Source organism: Mesoplodon bidens, assembly GCF_964165515.1.
Source record: "Mesoplodon bidens genome assembly, chromosome: 1".
Lineage (NCBI taxonomy): Eukaryota > Metazoa > Chordata > Mammalia > Artiodactyla > Ziphiidae > Mesoplodon > Mesoplodon bidens.
Window position 1 is genome coordinate 12,799,687 of NC_138176.1, and position 17,524 is coordinate 12,817,210.

Below are 17,524 nucleotides of genomic sequence, written 5' to 3' on the forward strand. Positions count from 1 at the left end.
CGCCCGGGGCGGGGCTCGCCGCCCGGCTCCTCCTCCGCGCCGGCCCAGGCGGCCGCGGCCTTTCCCGGGAGCTCGTAGGTCTCAGGAAGAGGAGCAGCAGGAGGAAGAAGCGCGGGGGCCGGGTGGCTCCTAGGGTGCAGCGGCGCCGCAGCCCGCATGGAGCCCAACGTGCGCTTCTGGATCACCGAACGCCAAGTACGGCCCGGGCCTGGCGCGTCTGGGGACGGGGAGGGCGTGGGCCGCGCGGCGTGGAGTCGCCGCTGGCCGCGGTGACCTTGGGCAGGCCACGTGGTCGCAGCACCCGCCTTCCCATTTCAGACCCCGGGAGGGGACGAAGGAAACCCAAGCTTGCCGGATGCCGACGGCCATGGCTGTTACCGTGCGTGGCCTCTGCCCCAGGCCTCGCTAGCGAGGGTCGTACAGTATCCCCCTGCAGATCGCACGAACTGAGGAGTCACTCCCCACCACTCAGGGGCCTGCCTTCCGCTGCCTAAGCTGTTGCTGGGCATCAGGTTGGAGAGGAACAGGTCCTCCCAGGTGGCCCCAGCTTCCCCGAGTCTGTAGGCTCAGCCACCGGACAGTGAGACTCGGGGCTGCGGGAAGCCGCCATGGCCGGAAAGTAACCTGGGCCCCATGTCAGAGTGGGGCTGGGCGGCGCTGTCCAGTAGAAGTAGGATGGGAGACGCATAGGTAATTCCAGATTTTCTAGTAGCCACATTAACAAACGTGGCTTTTAAAATTTAAATTTTAATGATATATTGCATTTAGCCCAACAGATATAAATATTAACATTTCAACATGTAGTCGATATAGAAAACTATGAATGAGATATTTTACCTCCTTTTCTGTAGGAAGTCTTCGAAATCCCGTGTATGGTTTTACACATACAGCACATCTCAATTTGGCCTGGCCACATGTGGCTAATTGGACAGCACAGTTCTAGAGTGTTCTCTTTCAGCCTTTACCTAAAGTAGAGCCTAGCCTGGTTCTCTTAGGTGGGGATGTTGAGGAAGCACAGGGTACTCAAGGTGTCCTGGCAGAGCCAGGTCTCAAAGCTGAAACCACTGCAAAATTTGGGGACTTTTAGGAGCAAACCATGCCTGCTTTCTCCATATGTGAACTGCCTTTATTGAGCCTTCACTGGGGTGTCTGGTTCTTTATGACTAGAGTTAAGCCTTATAACCACCGCAGGAGGGTGAAGAAACAGATTCTGAGACCTTTCTAGGTAGTGCTTCAAGGTCATATGTGGGGTGTCAGCATAGGCCCATTTGACCCCAAAGTCTGGGCTTTTAACCCTCAAGAGCACTTTGATATTGGAGTGGTTAAGAGCACAGGCCATTGGGTCATTTCCTGGTTGGGTTTCCTTGAATCCATTCATGAGTCCTTGGAAGCCTCAGTTTCCTCACCTGTAAGATGGGGATGTTGTGAGGATTCCAGGAGATGCTGCAAGAGGAAGGCCCTATTAGGTTCTCAAAAATAATGTTAACTGCTGTTATTACCATGTATCTTGGTTCTTCTGCTGCCATTAACCTCTCTGGTGCTGTTGCCCCTCTTAAGTCTTTTATTCAGAGATTTCTTCAGTGGACAGAATTATTGGATCCTACAAATTTGGTCGTTTCAATTGTAAGTATTTTCTTGTTTTCAGAGATAGTGAATTTCACATTTTATTCTGAAACGTGAAGACTGTGTGTCCCTTTTGAAAGCAGCTGAGATAACAGAATCCATATATATTATCATGTTTTTATTCCTTGTGAATGAGCTTGTTGGATTGGAAGGGTGGTACATAAAAGCAGACATCTATTTAACAGGTAGTAGCAAAGGGGATCCAAACAAACCTCCCTCATAATGGAGGACAGACTGGCAAAGCTAGTTGCAGACCTTGACCTAGGGTTCTAAGGGCAAGGTATAGCAAGGACTTGGGGGAGGTTGTTTAGAGAAGGCAGGGAGGGGGGGAGGGCCAGAGAGGAAATGTCAGGAAGAGCAGACTGTAAGCAAAATGGGGGAGGGGGGGCCAAGTGGGCCATGTCACCCAGTTACTGGGTTTGTTTTTTTTTTTTTCTGCTGTGCTGCGCAGCATGTGGGGTCTTGGTTCCCTGACCAGGGATCGAACCCGTGTCCCCTGCAGTGGAAGCGTGGAGTCTTACCCTCTGGACTGCCACGGAAGTCCTACTGGGGCTTTTATTTTAATTCAGGTGAACCAGGCACTTCTTGAAGGTCCTGGTGTGTCATTCAGACGAGGGGGGTTTGTACCTAGCCAGGTGGTGAGTAACCAGAAGGGACCAGACTGAGAACAGTTCAGGGGATGGATGGCTCAGCTGTCCAAGTAAAAGATGAGAGTTTGAACCAGCTGTGGCTGAGGGATGACGAGGAGGAGAGACCCTGTCACCAGCAATGACCCTCGGGGCCAGATCCACAGGGATGCTCCTGTTCTTGTGCTCAAGTGTTCCATATAGTCTTGTTTATAGTAGAGAAAAACAAGAAACAAGCTGAATGCCCATCAGTAGGGAAATAGAGAAATATAATGTAGTATATTCATGCAGTGGAATACTGATTAGCTGTTAAAAATGATCTGGTGATGACCTATGATATAAAGTGGAAACATATATGTGTGCTGTTAAATGGAAAAACATGGTATCCATGATGTTTTGTAAAGAAAGCAAGATGCATATAGTATAGCATTTATGCAAATTACAACATAAAAAACCAAAACTACATATTTGTTTTATGGATACATGTATTCATGTATGTACAAATATAAACAATGGACTGGAAGTTTATACCTTGAATTTATAATAGTGGTTACCTCTGATAGAATGGAGAGGAAATTGAGACTGGGGGTGATGGATCTTTTGGGGGAAAAAATTAGAAACAAATATAACCGAATGTTCACAGTTGTTAATTCTGGGTGAGGGGATTGTATGTAATCATTTTTTTAATTTCCTTGTTTAATTTTTTTGCTCAGATTAAGTAAAAGAGAAGAGAGAAAATAAGACTGAACTGATTAGATGTGGGTATGAGAGAGAGAGAAGGGACTTCCAGGTTTCTGACCTGTGTAGCCAGGAGGATGGTGACAGTCGGAGAGGAACCGGTGGAGGGGATGGGGCAGGTGGTAGCAGCAGTGGGGTGAGCCACTGGGGCTGTGTGAGAAGCAGGGTGGGGGACGTCCCTGGTGGGCCAGTGGTTAAGGAGCTTCCAGTGCAGGGGGTACGGGTTCAGTCCCTGGTGGGGGAACTAAGATCCCACGTGCCGTGAGGTGTGGCCAAAAAATAAATGGAAAAAAAAAAAAAGAAGAAGCTGGGTGGTCTGAATCTGAATGACGCACAGGATTATCTAATGGAAACTCAGGGGGTACAGAGCCTTAGCTCCACGTTGCTTTAAAATTAAAATCAGGTGTGAGTGAACAGGTGCTTCTTAAATCTGTGGATAAATCGGAACAGTGTTGAGATCATTGCTTGATTTCCTTGTCTCTGATTATAGGAAAAAATAGAAAAATCAAGGCAGCTATTGTTAACCCATGAAGATGCATCCAGAAGTGACTTGGAGGACAAAAGGGTATGGCTCTTGTTCCCAGGTGTGCCTGGCTCAAGGCTGAGTGGGGTTGCCTTGAGGTGATTTTACTTGCATGGTCTGAAATCAGGTAGGATTTTGCCATTGTAAACACTGCCCAGTTGGGTTCGCTTTTTAAATGTAGGTAGGATTCCTTCTCGTAAACCAGATTAATATTAGTTACTAGTGTTAGGAGCTGGTATTAAGAAGAAAAGGCGTAGTGTTCCTCCTTGCAGCAGATATTTGCAGTTGCAGTATCTGCTGTGAGGCTTCTCTGTAGCTGATTCCTGGAGCCCCGTGGCAAATTCCAGAATTCAGGCAGGCCTCCAGAGTGAGAACCTACTTCCTGCCCAAAGACTCAAACCAAGTGTTTGTTATCTACCTTGCAGTGTACGGGGCTTTCCGGAGGCCACAGACATCAGTCCCTCGAGGCAGCCTGCGGAAAGCTCACGCATTTAACTTGGTTTTTCTGAGAACTTGTTGGGGCCTCTGAGCTCACAGCCTGGCTCTGTTACAAGTGACTTGGCTAGTGGCGTGGTCTGCGCACAGTCCACTCTGCTCTGAGCCAGGAGAGGCTGGCTGCACTCAGGGACTCGCCCGAGGGGACGAGTTAGGTGTTGGCCTCTCCTAGTTTAGAGACTTGGGACTTTTTAATGTTTTGGTCATTTTCGTGTGGATCTTCTCTTTGCTTCCTGTCAGTTCATTCGTTTGATTCACTTGTTTTGATTTGTTCAGTCCCCGTGGTAGAAAACAGTTTGCCCTCCAGTCTCTGAAAGGTGGAGCAAAGGTGGCACCAGAAATGAGACTGTAGAGGAGATATTCTGGCTGCTAAGCCACCTTTAAAAGCTATTGCTTGTTTTTTCTCTTTTTAGGTACAAGAAGCTTGGAAGAGAAGTCTCGTAAGTTTCAGCCCCGTCCTAATTTTTAGCCTAAGATAACAAAACCAAACATCAGACTCACCTTTGTGTTTACCCTTCTGAAGTCAACAGTGCATCCTGACAATAGCAGGCTGATCCCTGGTCCTTTTCGACCTGCAGGTGAGTTGAGTCTAATTTTCAGAGTGGTTTGTAACCTTTAGAAAACGTTGCCTCCCTCTAGTCAAGTGTTTGGTTCCCCTGGCAACCAGCCCCCTCCCTTAGGTGCTTTCCCAGGGTCACTGCATTGACATTATCTCAGGTGTGGTTGAAAGGGGCTTGTTATGAAGAATAAGAGACACTCCTTTCACCTTTATCGCTCTTCTCACTTAGGAAATTTCGGGGGTTTTAGGCTGTGTGCCAGGAGCAGGGATGAAGAGCAAGTATACATGTCTTATTATAAGTCCCAGTGTCACAGATGTATTGAATTCATGTGGAAGGGTGAACAAGGACTTGGAACAAGGGACCACTTACCTTCAGTGGGCAGGAGCCTGGTCAGATCTAACTCTGCTGTGCTGATTTAAAGTTCTGCCACGTGCACAGCTATTATTTTTATTAGGAACAAAAAAGCACGTGTAAAAAATACCCTTTGACGTCCATGCCTTCATTCGGCCTGAGAAGAGGTCTCTGGGTGGGTGCTTTTCCACCCGCTCTGCTGTCGCTGACCCTCTTGTCTTTTTTGCCAGCTTTCCTGCCTTTCACGGCGCCCATGGTGAGTAAGCTGCCGCTCACCGCTCTGAAGCTGGGGGCTTAGGAAGATGTGCCCCCATCTCCTAAGCTCAGTGGCTGGTGTCCTCCAGCTCTGGACCTCTGTCCCGTGACTGCCTGATAGATCGTTAGGACCCTGCACCTCCGACCCTTGTCCACTCCCCACCCCACTCCCACGTATCCCTCCCCGGGCACCAGGGCCTCTTGAGGGTCCACAGTGTCATAAGGTAATCCTTTCTTTGAACACCTAGCGTGTGCAAAGCGCTATGGAGCAGATTGATGAGTTAAGATGTGCTCCCTGGCACAAGCCCACGTCACTGGCTGTCACCTTCTCTCCGCAAGCCCTCCCCTGGAAACCGGAATCGCCCCCAGCGAGGCCGTCCGCCTTGGCTCTCGTGAGGCGCTCTCACCAAGTGACAACACCCCTCTGCCCCTGCAGGTGCTGCTGCTTAGCTGCCCTGCTCAGTTGCCTGGAGATGGGGGCCAGTGCGAGGCACCCAGGGGTCCCAGTGCCCGTGGGTGCCCATCCAACGTCACCTGTCCACTGCCCACTAGCCCCCTGCATCGCACCTTCCTCTACTTTCCCTGCTCCTGGGGTCTCAGGTCTGCATCTCCCTGGGGAAGTTCTTTGCGCCACAAGCCCTCCCTCCCCCCAGACACTCACAACTCTGCTTTATTTTCTTTTTTATTTTCTTTTTTTAATTGGAGTATAGTTGATTTACCGTGTTTCAGGTTTACAGCAAAGTGATTCAGTTATATATCTATTCTTTTTCAGATTCTTTTCCATTGTAGGTTATTACAGGATATTGAATCTAGTTCCCTGTGCTACACAGTAGGTCCTTGTTGTTTATCTGTTTATTTTATAATATATATAGTCGTCTGTATCTGCTTTATTTTCTTTACAGGTATTTCTGTCAATGCTGCCCGTAAAAAGTCTAAAGTCCATGATTTTACCTCAGGTAGCAACTCTTTCTGTTTCGTAATTATTGAATTTTTTGTGCTTGAAACCAGAATGTGACATGTTAGCCTCTGTCTTCCTGCAGGCTTCCTTCTACACCTACAGTACAGTCTTCAACATTGTCAATGGAAATGCAAGTTATGTGAGTATTATGAGGCCCAGAGGGTATGCAATTTCATATTGTTTCTTTTGGCGATTTTGTGTGTTTGTTTTCATTATCTTTCCTGGGTAAAACTCTGGTATTTGCTAAATATGAACTTTTGTTTTTCCCTAGGATCGTCGCCCCCATGAGAGTATCTTAGTAGGAGCAGGAGTGATTGCTTCTTCCACCTTTTTTGGAGTGTGTATTTTAGAAATCTGTCGAATCTCAGAGTCAAAATTTTACGTTCTAACTTAATTTAGAAAGTGTGATTAAGACATAAAGAAGAAAATAAAAGTCATCTGTAATCCTATCACCCCAAAATTGTGTGATTATTTTCCAGGTTTCTAGGCATGGGCTCAGTACTGTTACCTTTAAAAACAAATTAATTCAGGGGACTTGCTTGGCGGTCCAGTGGTTAAGACTCTGCGCTTCCACTGCAGGAGCTGTGGGTTCGATTCCTGGTCAGGAGACTAAGATCCCACATGCAGCGCGGCACGGCCAAAAAATATATATATATTTATTCATGTTTATAAACATGTTACACAAATTGTGTATTGCTTTAGATGTCAGGATACTAATAGGAGAAAATGTAGATTTCAGAGTCCAGTAAGCCTGGGTTCACATCTTGGCTCAAACTCTTAATGGCTTAGTAACTCTGGACAAGTTCTGTAGCCTCTCTTAAGTCTCCAAGAGTTCCTCTGATGATCCAGGAGAACACGTCAGTGTTGCAGGAATTAAAACAAGAAATACACGGAGAGCACTTGCAGGGGTCTGGCCTGTAACAGGAAGTAAGTTGACACTAGCTCTCTGCTGGTTCCATGCAGTAATGATTTTTCTCTCTTATTTTCTAGTTATTCCCTCGTTTGCTCCAAGTAAGATTTTCACTGAACAGCATTTTGAGCAGAAACGTCATTCCTGTCATCATTCTCGGTAAGCAGGGAGCCTCCTTCCATCTTCAGGGATACCCAAGTCTCTGGGCCACACTGTGGCTGATGAGGGCCGCTGTTTGCATCTTGCCGGTGCCCCCAGGCCCAAATTAGGTCTTTGGTTTGAGAGGTGACACTTTCTCTGTAGATACCCCTTTAGTTGTCCAAGGGTGAACACAAACCTGGAAACACAAATTACATTTGAAAGACTCTGTACAAGCCCTGTCCATGTATTATTTCATTTAATCTTGACAACAACTTAGGGGTAGGTAGTATTATTATTCCCATTTACAGATGAGGAGACTGAGTCAAGGGGAGGTTAGGGAACTTTTCTGGGGTTTCACAGGGAGAAAGTGGTGGTCTAGGGGATTCCAACCCAGTGGTCTGACTCCAGGGGAGTGACAGAGCTATTAACCAACTGTTTTAACTGTTTTGCCAGCCTGCAAGTTCACTAGTTCACGCTCCACATTTGGGTTTGGGAATCATAGCAGCTTGAAGAGTTAGCAGAATTATGTCAGTGGTAAACTTTGGGAAATTATGTTACAGAAACTTGATCAAACCAGCTTCAGTAGGGAGTTCCCCAGTGGTCCAGTGGCTAAGACTGCGCTTCCACTGCAAGGGGCACAGGTTCGATCCCTGGTCATGGAACTAAGATCCCACTTCGCACGTGGTGCGGCCAAAGAAACATAAAAAAAAAAAACAGCTTCAGCAAAGCAGGTAGGCGTATTTCAAGGACCCCAGGGTTTCTCCGGGAATCCAGTCAGGGGTGTCAGAACCTGGTGCTAGTTTCTGGTCAGGATCCAAGACTGAGAGCCCAGCAATTCTGACCCTGCCCCACAGCCCAGAGGAGAGCTTGGTTGGCCCAGTACCACCCGAGGATCAGGAAGTGCAACCATCAAAGAAACAGGCGTGACACTTGAAAAGATGTTGCTTTATTGGACCGACACTTATCTCTCTGTTGTGTGTTTTCTTCTTTACATCCACAGCCCAACTCAGTGGAATGAATGTGGTTGCATCGAGAAGTTTGGAGCCCCTGCGAGGGATTGAGGTCATGGACAAGGAAGGCAGTGTCATAGGCTATTCCAGAAAAGCTGGGACAAAGGTAGGGGGACGCACAAGATGGAGCTGTAAGCTGCTTGCCTTTTGGGCAAAGAATTGAATTGCCTGTTTGAGAGTTGGTAACAAATTCATGTCTCCCTTCAACCTTTTCTTATCTGTCTTTTCTTACGATGCTGAGAGAGAGAATTTACATTTTGTATGCTGGTGTTTATTTTTTAAATTAAAAAATTTTTTTAATCTGTTCTCTGCAGTAAGATCTTTCTCTTTTTATGAATTTATTTATTTTATTTATTTTTTATTTTTGGCTGTGTTGGGTCTTCGTTGCTGCGCGCGGACTTTCTCTAGTTGTGAGCGGCGGCTACTCTTCTCTGTGGTGTGCGGGCTTCTCATTGCGGTGGCTTCTCTTGTTGTGGAGCATGGGCTCTACGTTCGTGGGCTTCAGTAGCTGTGGCATGAGGGCTCAGTAGTTGTGGCTCGCGGGCTCTAGAGTGCAGGCTCAGTAGTTGTGGAACATAGACTTAGTTGCTCCATGGCATGTGGGATCTTCCCGGACCGGGGCTCGAACCCGTGTCCCCTGCATTGGCAGGTGGATTCTTAACCACTGAGCCACCAGGGAAGCCCCACCCTGATGTTTAAAAGGTGATGCATTAGTCTGGGTTCTCCAGAGAAACAGAACCAATAGGATATCTGCCTATCTATCTATCATCTATCTATATATATAGTAAGACATTTATTTTAAATAATTGGCTTGTGCAGTTTTTGCACTGGGAATGTATAGGGCAGGCCTGAAAGCTGGAAAGTCAGGAGCTGATGCTGCGGTCTTGAGGCAGAATTTCTTCTTTGGGAAACCTCAGATTTTGCTCTGAAGGCTTTCCAACTGATTGGATGAGGTCCATCCACCCTATGGAGGGTAATCAATCTCCTTTACTTAAAGTCAACTGATTGTAGATGTTAATCACACCCCCACAGCAACACCTCGGTTGTGTTTGATTAAATACCTGGGGACTACATCCCAGCCAAACTGACCCCTAAGATGGGTCACAGATAGACGTCCGCCAAACGTTTGGACCCCATCTGAAGGTGAGATCTTGTCCTCCAAGCTCAGCATCTGCCCTCCCAGCCTGCTCTGTACTTGGGGAAGTCAGTGGACATGTCTCTGGGTTTAAGAGAAGCCCTCCGTGTCCACCTCACAGTGGATTTTCTTAGAGTCTTCATCTTTAAGGACCAGTCTGCTGTGAAGAATGGCCTGAGGAAATCCAATGCTCTGACCTAAAACTCCTCTAAAAGGCCTCCATTTCTAAGACTTCTTATTGTTAAGTAGTTGACTCTTTTGCTCAATCCAACACAGTAGCTTCTGTCTGCATTCAGCTCAAAGAACCTGCAGTAGTCTATGGTTTCATTTTGGGTATAGACTTTTAAAAAAAAAATACCTTTCAGGAAGTGAGATCTTTTTTGATCTCTGTGGAGTGACTTTAGCTAAAGAACTGTAACGTGAGGCAGTTGCTCACAAAGCAAAGAGAGTAGCTGGGCCTCTCACAGTGTCTGCGTTCAAGGGGGCTCCCTGAACCAGCGGGACCTCCTTCTGCCCAGAATGCTGGTAGGAGAGGTGGTCAGATAAGATGGCCTCTCAGTCGATCAGTAAATACATCATTATTTGGCTCATGAAACATGTTACTCTAAATCCTGTCACTATTTACAAAGCTGAATTGTAAACCACTGGATACATGCTACAGTATTCCCACCAGCCCATCTAATAGCAGGTCTGGAAATAGTGGCCACCTTTCTAAGTGAATTACAACAGGGACATCATAATTGCAAGTAACAGGAGAGAAATTGCTGCCAGAAATAAAACACCTTGTTTTGGAAATGAAGGTTCTATGTTTAAGAATCCACCCTAAACGGTCCACCAGAGGGCAGACAGCAGAAGCAAGAAGAACTACAGTTCTGCAGCTTGTGGAAGGAAAACCACATTCACAGAAAGATAGACAAAATGAAAAGTCAGAGGACTTGGTACCAGATGAAGGAGCAAGGTAAAACCCCAGAAAAACAACTAAATGAAGTGGAGATAGGCAACCTTCCAGGAAACGAATTCAGAATGATAGTGAAGATGATCCAGGACCTCAGAAAAAGAATGGAGGCAAAGATCGAGAAGATGCAAGAAATGTTTAACAAAGACGTAGAAGAATTAAAGAACAAACACCTAGAAGAACTAGAGAACAAACAAGCAGAGATGAACAATACAATAACTGAAATGAAAAATACACTAGAAGGAATCAATATCAGAATAACTGAGGCAGAAGAATGGATAAGTGACCTGGAAGACAGAATGGTGGAATTCACTGCCATGGAACAGAATAAAGAAAAATGAATGAAAAGAGATGAAGACAACCTAAGAGACCTCTGGGACAACATTAAACAACAACATTCGCATGATAGGGGTCCCAGAAGGAGAAGAGAGAGAGAAAGGACCCAAGAAAGAGATTTGAAGAGATTATAGTTGAAAACTTCCCTAACATGGGAAAGGAAATAGCCACCCAAGTCCAGGAAGCACAGAGAGTCCCAGGCAGGAGAAACCCAAGGAGAAACACACCGAGACACATAGTAATCAAACTGACAAAAATTAAAGACAGAAAAATTATTGAAAGCAACAAGGGAAAAACGACAAATAACATACAGGGGAACTCCCATAAGGTTAACAGCTGATTTCTCAGCAGAAACTCTACAGGCCAGAAGAGAGTGGCACGACATATTGAAAGTGATGAAAGGGAAGAACCTTCGACCAAGATTACACTACCCGGCAAGGACCTCATTCAGACTCGACGGAGAAATCAAAAGCTTTACAGACAAGCAAAAGCTAAGACAATTCAGCACCACCAAACCAGCTCTACAACAAATGCTAAAGGAAATTCTCTAAGTGGGAAACACAAGAGAAGAAAAGGACCTACAAAAAGTAAACCCATAACAATTAAGAAAATGGTAATAGGAACATACATATCAATAATTACCTTCAATGTGAATGGATTAAGTGCTCCAACCAAAAGACAAAGGCTCACTGAATGACTACAAAAAAAAAGACCCATATATATGCTGTCTACAAGAGACCCACTTCAGACCTAGGGACAGATACAGACTGAAAGTGAGGGGATGGAAAAAGATATTCCATGCAAATGGAAACCAAAAGAAAGCTGGAGTAGCAATACTCATATCAGATAAAATAGACTTTAAAATAAAGAATGTTACAAGAGACAGGGAAGGACACTACATAATGATCAAGGGATCAATCCAAGAAGAAGATACAACAATTATATATGCACCCAACATAGGAGCACCTCAATACATAAGGCAACTGCTAACAGCTATAAAAGAGGAAATCAACAGTAACACAATAATAGTGGGGGACTTTAACACCTCACTTACACCAATGGACAGATCATTCAGACAGAAAATTAATGAGGAAACACAAGCTTTAAATGACACAATAGACCAGATAGATTTAATTGATATTTATAGGACATTCCATCCAAAAACAGCAGATTACACTTTCTTCTCAAGTGCACACGGAACATTCTCCAGGATAGATCACATCTTGGATCACAAATCAAGCCTAGGTAAATTTAAGAAAATTGAAATCATATCAAGCATCTTTTCTGGCCACAGTGCTATGAGATTAGAAATCAGTTACAGGCTACAAACAACAAATGCTGGAGAGGGTGTGGAGAAAAGGGAACCCTCTTGCACTGTTGATGGGAATGTAAATTGATACAACCACTATGGAGAACAGTACGGAGGTTCCTTAAAAAACTAAAAATAAAACTACCATATGATCCAGCAATCCCACTACTGGGCATACACCCAGAGAAAACCATAATTCAAAAAGACACATGCACCCCAGTGTTCATTGCAGCACTATTTACAATAGCCAGGACATGGAAGCAACCTAAATGCCCATCAAGAGATGAATGGATAAAGAAGATGTGGAATATTACTCAGCCATAAAAAGGAACGAAATTGGGTCATTTGTAGAGACGTGGATGGACTTGGAGACTGTCATACAGAGTAAGTCAGAAAGAGAAAAACAAATATTGTATGTTAATGCACATATGTGGAATCTAGAAAAATGGTACAGGTGGACCAGTTTGCAGGGCAAAAATAGAGACACAGATGTAGAGCACAAACATATGGACACCAAGGGGGGAAAGTGGTGGTGGTGGAGTAGTGGTGGGATGAATTGGGAGATTGGGATTGACATTATACACTAATATGTATAAAATAGATAACTAATAAGAACCTGCTACTTAAAAAATACATAAAATAAAATTCAAAACAAAAGAAGAATCACCCTAAACAGACATGTTTAAACAGCTTTATTGAGGAGGAATTTACATAGTATAAAATTCATTGTAAGAGTACAGTTTCATGAATTTTAGTAAATTCAAACAGTTGTGCAACCACCACCACAGTCCAATTTTAGAACATTTTCATCACCCTAAAAATTTTTCATGTGCCCATGTACAGTCACTCCCTTTCCCACCTCCAACCCCAGGAAAACACTGATCTGCTTTAAAATTTATTTATTTATTTATTTTTGGCTGTGTTGGGTCTTCGTTGCTGCACGCGGGCTTTCTCTAGTTGCGGCGAGCGGGGGCCACTCTTCGTTGCGGTGCGTGGGCTTCTCATTGCGGTGGCTTCTCTTCTCTTCTCTTCTCTGCTTTTCTCTTCCCGTGCGGAGCACGGGCTCTAGGCACGCGGGCTTCAGTAGTTGTGGCTCACGGGCTCAGTAGTTGTGGCTCACGGGCTCTAGAGTGCAGGCTCAGTAGTTGTGGAACATAGACTTAGTTGCTCCATGGCATGTGGGATCTTTCCAGACCAGGGCTCGAACCTGTGTCCCCTGCCTTGGCAGGCGGATTCTTAACCGCTGTGCCAGCGGGGAAGTCCCCTGATCTGCTTTATATCGTCATAGTTTTACCTTTTCTAGAAGTTTCATACAAGTGAATCATACAATATTTTTGTGTCGGGATTCTTTGACTTTTGAGGTCCGTCCAACTTGTAAGGCATCAGTAGTGTGTGGCTTTTTATTGCTGAGCAGTGTTCCATTGTATGGCTGTACCACGTTTTGCTTGTCCACTCCCCAGGCAATAGATACTGGGATTGTGTCCAGTTTTTGGCTATTACATGTGATGCCGCTCTGACCATTTAGGTACGACTCTTCGTGTGGATATATGTTTGCATTTCTCTTCAACTCACATTTAAGTGCAGGGCATGGGTATCGTTGTGAACTGTTCACAGAGCTGGAGAGAAGAGTGACAGCAAATGTTTAATCCACAAGTTGTTCCTCAGCACCTCCTCCCTGCTGGGCACTGTGCTGGGCTCTGGAGACCCACAGCCTGACCAGTCAGCATCCCTCCTCTCCAGGGGCTGGGGGCGGGGAGGCAGCCTCGGGCCCTGCTAGCTACCCACTTATCTAGCCCAGCTCATCGAGAGAAACTTCCTTTTTTGCATGAAGGCCAATTTAGGGTAAAAGAAAGGTTTGATGGTCTGCTCTTTTTTAAATGTTTATCTTTCTCTTAAGAATAAAGTGTCTGCCACCATGCGTAAGCATTCTTTTATCACTTCCCTGTCACCGAAAGGTTTATTTTCTTTGGCTAAAATTTCAGAAACTGCGTAACCAGCAATATCTGATTGTAACAGGGCACCTTTGATCAGATTTCAGGAGCCTAGTCCGTGCTGTTTTCCTTGGCCTGGCCGTGTCAGCTACTCAGTTGCAAGCTGTCACGCGTCTTGCAGTGTCTCCTCATGACCGGTGTCTGGTTTGGAATGTCTTCTCTTCCACACGAGACAAATGGAGTGAGGCTGGCCTCGCCTCACTGACGTCGAAGCACAGCGTGCTCAGCAGCCACTTTTCTCCTCCTGGAGTCGAACAGCTTTATCTTGTATTCCTGAAAGTTTATTTTAAAAGCCACCCTTCTTGGCGCCCTCTGTCCTCGTGGGGGAAGGACATTCCCGCAGAGGATCGGATGAGCCGAGCGTTCGTCTCCTAAGCAGAGAACAGGCGTGCTGGGTACAGCAGAGGAGCCCAGACAGCGGGCTGTAGCCCCAGGGTCACAGGGTCATGGGCTTATGGGAGGACAGAAGTGCACAGAACAGAGTTCAGGGGAGGGAATGGTGGGGAGAGTGCCTGTCCATCTTGCGCTGAGCGGTGCTGTGTGCGGAGTTGTGTCTTATCCAGGGCTTGGGTTCTGAAGTTCGCACACAAGTGTCATCTATAGTCAAAAATTTCCCTTGAAAGTCTCTGACATTGCTCTTGAGTGCACATGATTGTGTACATATAACCCATACAGTCAATCATATGTTCAATATAGAGGGTAACGTATATTCTAGAAAAGATGACAACATGGTAGGAAATATACATACGTGTTTACTCAAAATACAATTTTATAGCACATAGTTAACTACACAAGCAAAAGATGGGTGCATACAGGAAGACATATTCATGTTACATGTGGGTGCGATGCCACACCAGTGCACTCGGAGCCGGCCTTCCTCCACTGGAAGGGGTGGGAACTGGGGGGGCCTGTTCAGGAGGGGAAGGCCAGTGGCAGAGTCCTGGACTGGAAGGAAAACATGGAGCGGTCCTCAGTGGCAAGTCCAGTCCAGCATTTCCATCAAACGGACTGCCATCTGGTTCTGAGTAAGGATTTGTCTGTCAGCTGCCTTTGCTTGTGCTTGGTATTATATTTGGGGCGGTTTGGAGGAGTGATGGAGACCACTGTGGAGTCAGGGAGGTAAATCCCGTCTCCGGTTCCTCTGGCACCAACCCCAGGCATCCTCTGTACGTGTGCACGTCAGGCGCTGCCTTCGCCTTTTTGCACGTGCATTGTTTTTCTAAGAGAGAAGGGAGAGCTGCTGTTTGCCGGCCTCTGTCCTGAGTAGCAAGATGCCTGGAAACTGTCTCACTCCACGTGCTAAGCTGCTTTCTTTTCATTTCCGCTAGGCCATTAAAGACACAGCAACATCCAGAGTTGTGCTGTTTGGGACCTCAGCTTTTATCCCTGAAGTCTTCTCATACTTTTTTAAAAGGTAAGAGGTACGCTCATCTCCCTGGGTAGGAATAAACATTTTAACAATCAAAATTGTATAAAACTTGTCAAGTACTGAACCTGGTTGGAGAGGTGGGAATCAGTTGCTTCAGGAATCTTCCTTCTAAACACGCTTCATCACAGTTAAGACAGTAGGATTGACTTAGGGCAGATGTGCAAATCCCGATGTGCACATTCCAGCAAACCTGGAATCTCGCCCAGGCCCTGTCCTCAGTTACGTCTGCTCCTTGGGCATGTCCCGGCACCTGCTGAGGCTCGATTCCTCACTTCTAGAATGATGAGTGTGGATGATTTGCGGGTTCTCCCAGCTCTGATATGCTATGAATATTGCTCAAGCCTCTTTTTCCCCCTTCATTCCAAGCATGCGTTAAATTAGCTTCAGTGGCCCAGAATCAGTAGACTGCCATCCCTTTTGAGAAGCGAGACATGGCCTGTTAGGAGGAGAGCCTGGGATCAGCCAGTATGAGAGGCCCCACTTGCAGTGAGTAGCTTAGGGTGGAAGGGAGATGCGTTGGTTTAGATATTGGGTACAGTCGGGGTGCATTGCCTGTGGCAGCTGATCAGAAGCTCTGGTGCAGGACGGTCCTCTCTTCTCCTTCGTGGGTGTTGTCTTCCTTCTCTCCCACCACACACTGGCTTCTTCATGTTGAGGGACGTGACCACAGCCACCTCCCAGCTCATATCCTCGCAGTGTCCTGATGAGAGAGAAAAACACAGCAAGCCCTGGGGGTTTGGGGGCAGGGAATGTCTTCCACTCAGTACACAAACTCCCAAGGAAGGATTCTATTGGCCCAAGAGGGGTCACCTGCCTGGTGCTGAACCAGAACCAGTCTGCTCTGTCCAGGTAGTGAGCTTGGAAGTCCCCGCTAGGACCACACAAGGAGCACATTTCAGGAAGTAGCAGTGTCCTGGGCAGAGCCAACTGTTACTTCCCGTGGTCGATCCAGCTACCTGGGTGTGGGGACTTCTGTTGGGTCGGGGTCTTCCTGAACCTCTCTGGCTGGCCTCAGAGTGGGGGCTTCTGGAAAAGCTGGGGTCCTGCGGTTCGTCCCGAGGCCTGCACAGTGGCACCCGCTGTCTGGTGAGGAGAGATGGTCCTCATTTCCCAGTGGGCCTTGGGTGCCTGGAAGGACCTCATGTCATCCCACAGCCATGATGGTGTCCAAGCTGGAGTGACCACCGTGGCTCTTCTGACTCAACCCTTTCATTCTGCATCTGAAGAAACTCAAGGCTCAGAAGGGGAAAGTGACTTGCCCAAGAGCACACAGTCTGTCAGTGGCCAAGCCCCAGCCGGACCCCAGGTCTCTGACTCCCAGGATGGGCTTCTTGCACCTTCTTCCCACACTCTCAAAGGTCATGGTCAGAATGTCACATCCGTGTCAGTGTAGCCCAGGGGAGAGCACAGGCTCTAGAATCTGACCTCTCGCTTTTAAGAATTTGGAGATTTTTGACAAGGGACTTACACAGCTGCAGCCTCGTGTTCGTGTGAAGGGTATGATGATAACACAAACCTCATAGGGTCATGGGAGGATCTCATGAGCAAATGCGTGTGAAGTGCTTGACCCGGGCCTGACGTGTAGTGAGCGCTCTGTGGGTGCAGCTGCTAGTATCGCCTGTTTGTGGGGCAAGTGGGAACCAAGTCCGGGCCTGCAGCTGCTGGCAAAACAATTGGACACCATTCGAGCAGAGGGCCGGCCTCTAAAAAAAGCCCTGGTGCCTTGTCTCTTACAGGACCCAGTTTTTCCTGCAGTGCCCGTGGTCACTGTGGACCCTAAAGCTTTCTTGTACTATCCTTGTCATGGGACTGATGGTGCCAGTTTCGTTTAGTATATTCCCACAGATTGGACGGGTAAGTGTCCCCCTTCGACTTCCTCTAAGAATATATATCTCTTTCTTCTCGTTATCAGAGTGAAATAAATTATTCTCCAAAAAAATCTGCGAAATTTACAAAAGTATAAAACAAAGTAGCATTATTTATGCATAATCCCATCTCCGAGGTCACTTGTACAGTTTTGGATTCTCTTTTTCTTAACTGTATATCTGAAGCATTTTTCTGGGACGTTAAAAAAAAAAAACCTTTGAGATATTTTAAATACTTCATAATATACCATTATGAAGTGACACCCCACCCAATGGAACTTTCCGCAGTGATGGAAATGTTTTATATCTGTGTT

At 46.4% G+C, this 17,524-nt stretch overlaps 1 protein-coding gene across 4 annotated transcripts in view; it reads left to right on the forward strand.

Annotated features, from left to right (window-relative positions):
- SFXN4 (sideroflexin 4) overlaps positions 1-17,524 on the forward strand; it is a 23,792-nt gene continuing 6,268 nt past the window's right edge. For 2 of the 4 annotated variants that reach the window (XM_081252834.1, XM_081252835.1), the window contains exons 1-12: positions 209-1,623; positions 3,478-3,552; positions 4,419-4,445; positions 4,529-4,583; positions 5,147-5,172; positions 6,074-6,127; positions 6,212-6,268; positions 6,401-6,466; positions 7,120-7,198; positions 8,181-8,296; positions 15,245-15,330; positions 17,082-17,199. In XM_081252834.1, coding sequence (XP_081108960.1) covers positions 1,441-1,623; positions 3,478-3,552; positions 4,419-4,445; positions 4,529-4,583; positions 5,147-5,172; positions 6,074-6,127; positions 6,212-6,268; positions 6,401-6,466; positions 7,120-7,198; positions 8,181-8,296; positions 15,245-15,330; positions 17,082-17,199 — 942 coding nt within the window. In that variant the 5' untranslated portion in view covers positions 209-1,440. The other 2 variants (XM_081252836.1, XM_081252833.1) reach the window with 2 other exon arrangements.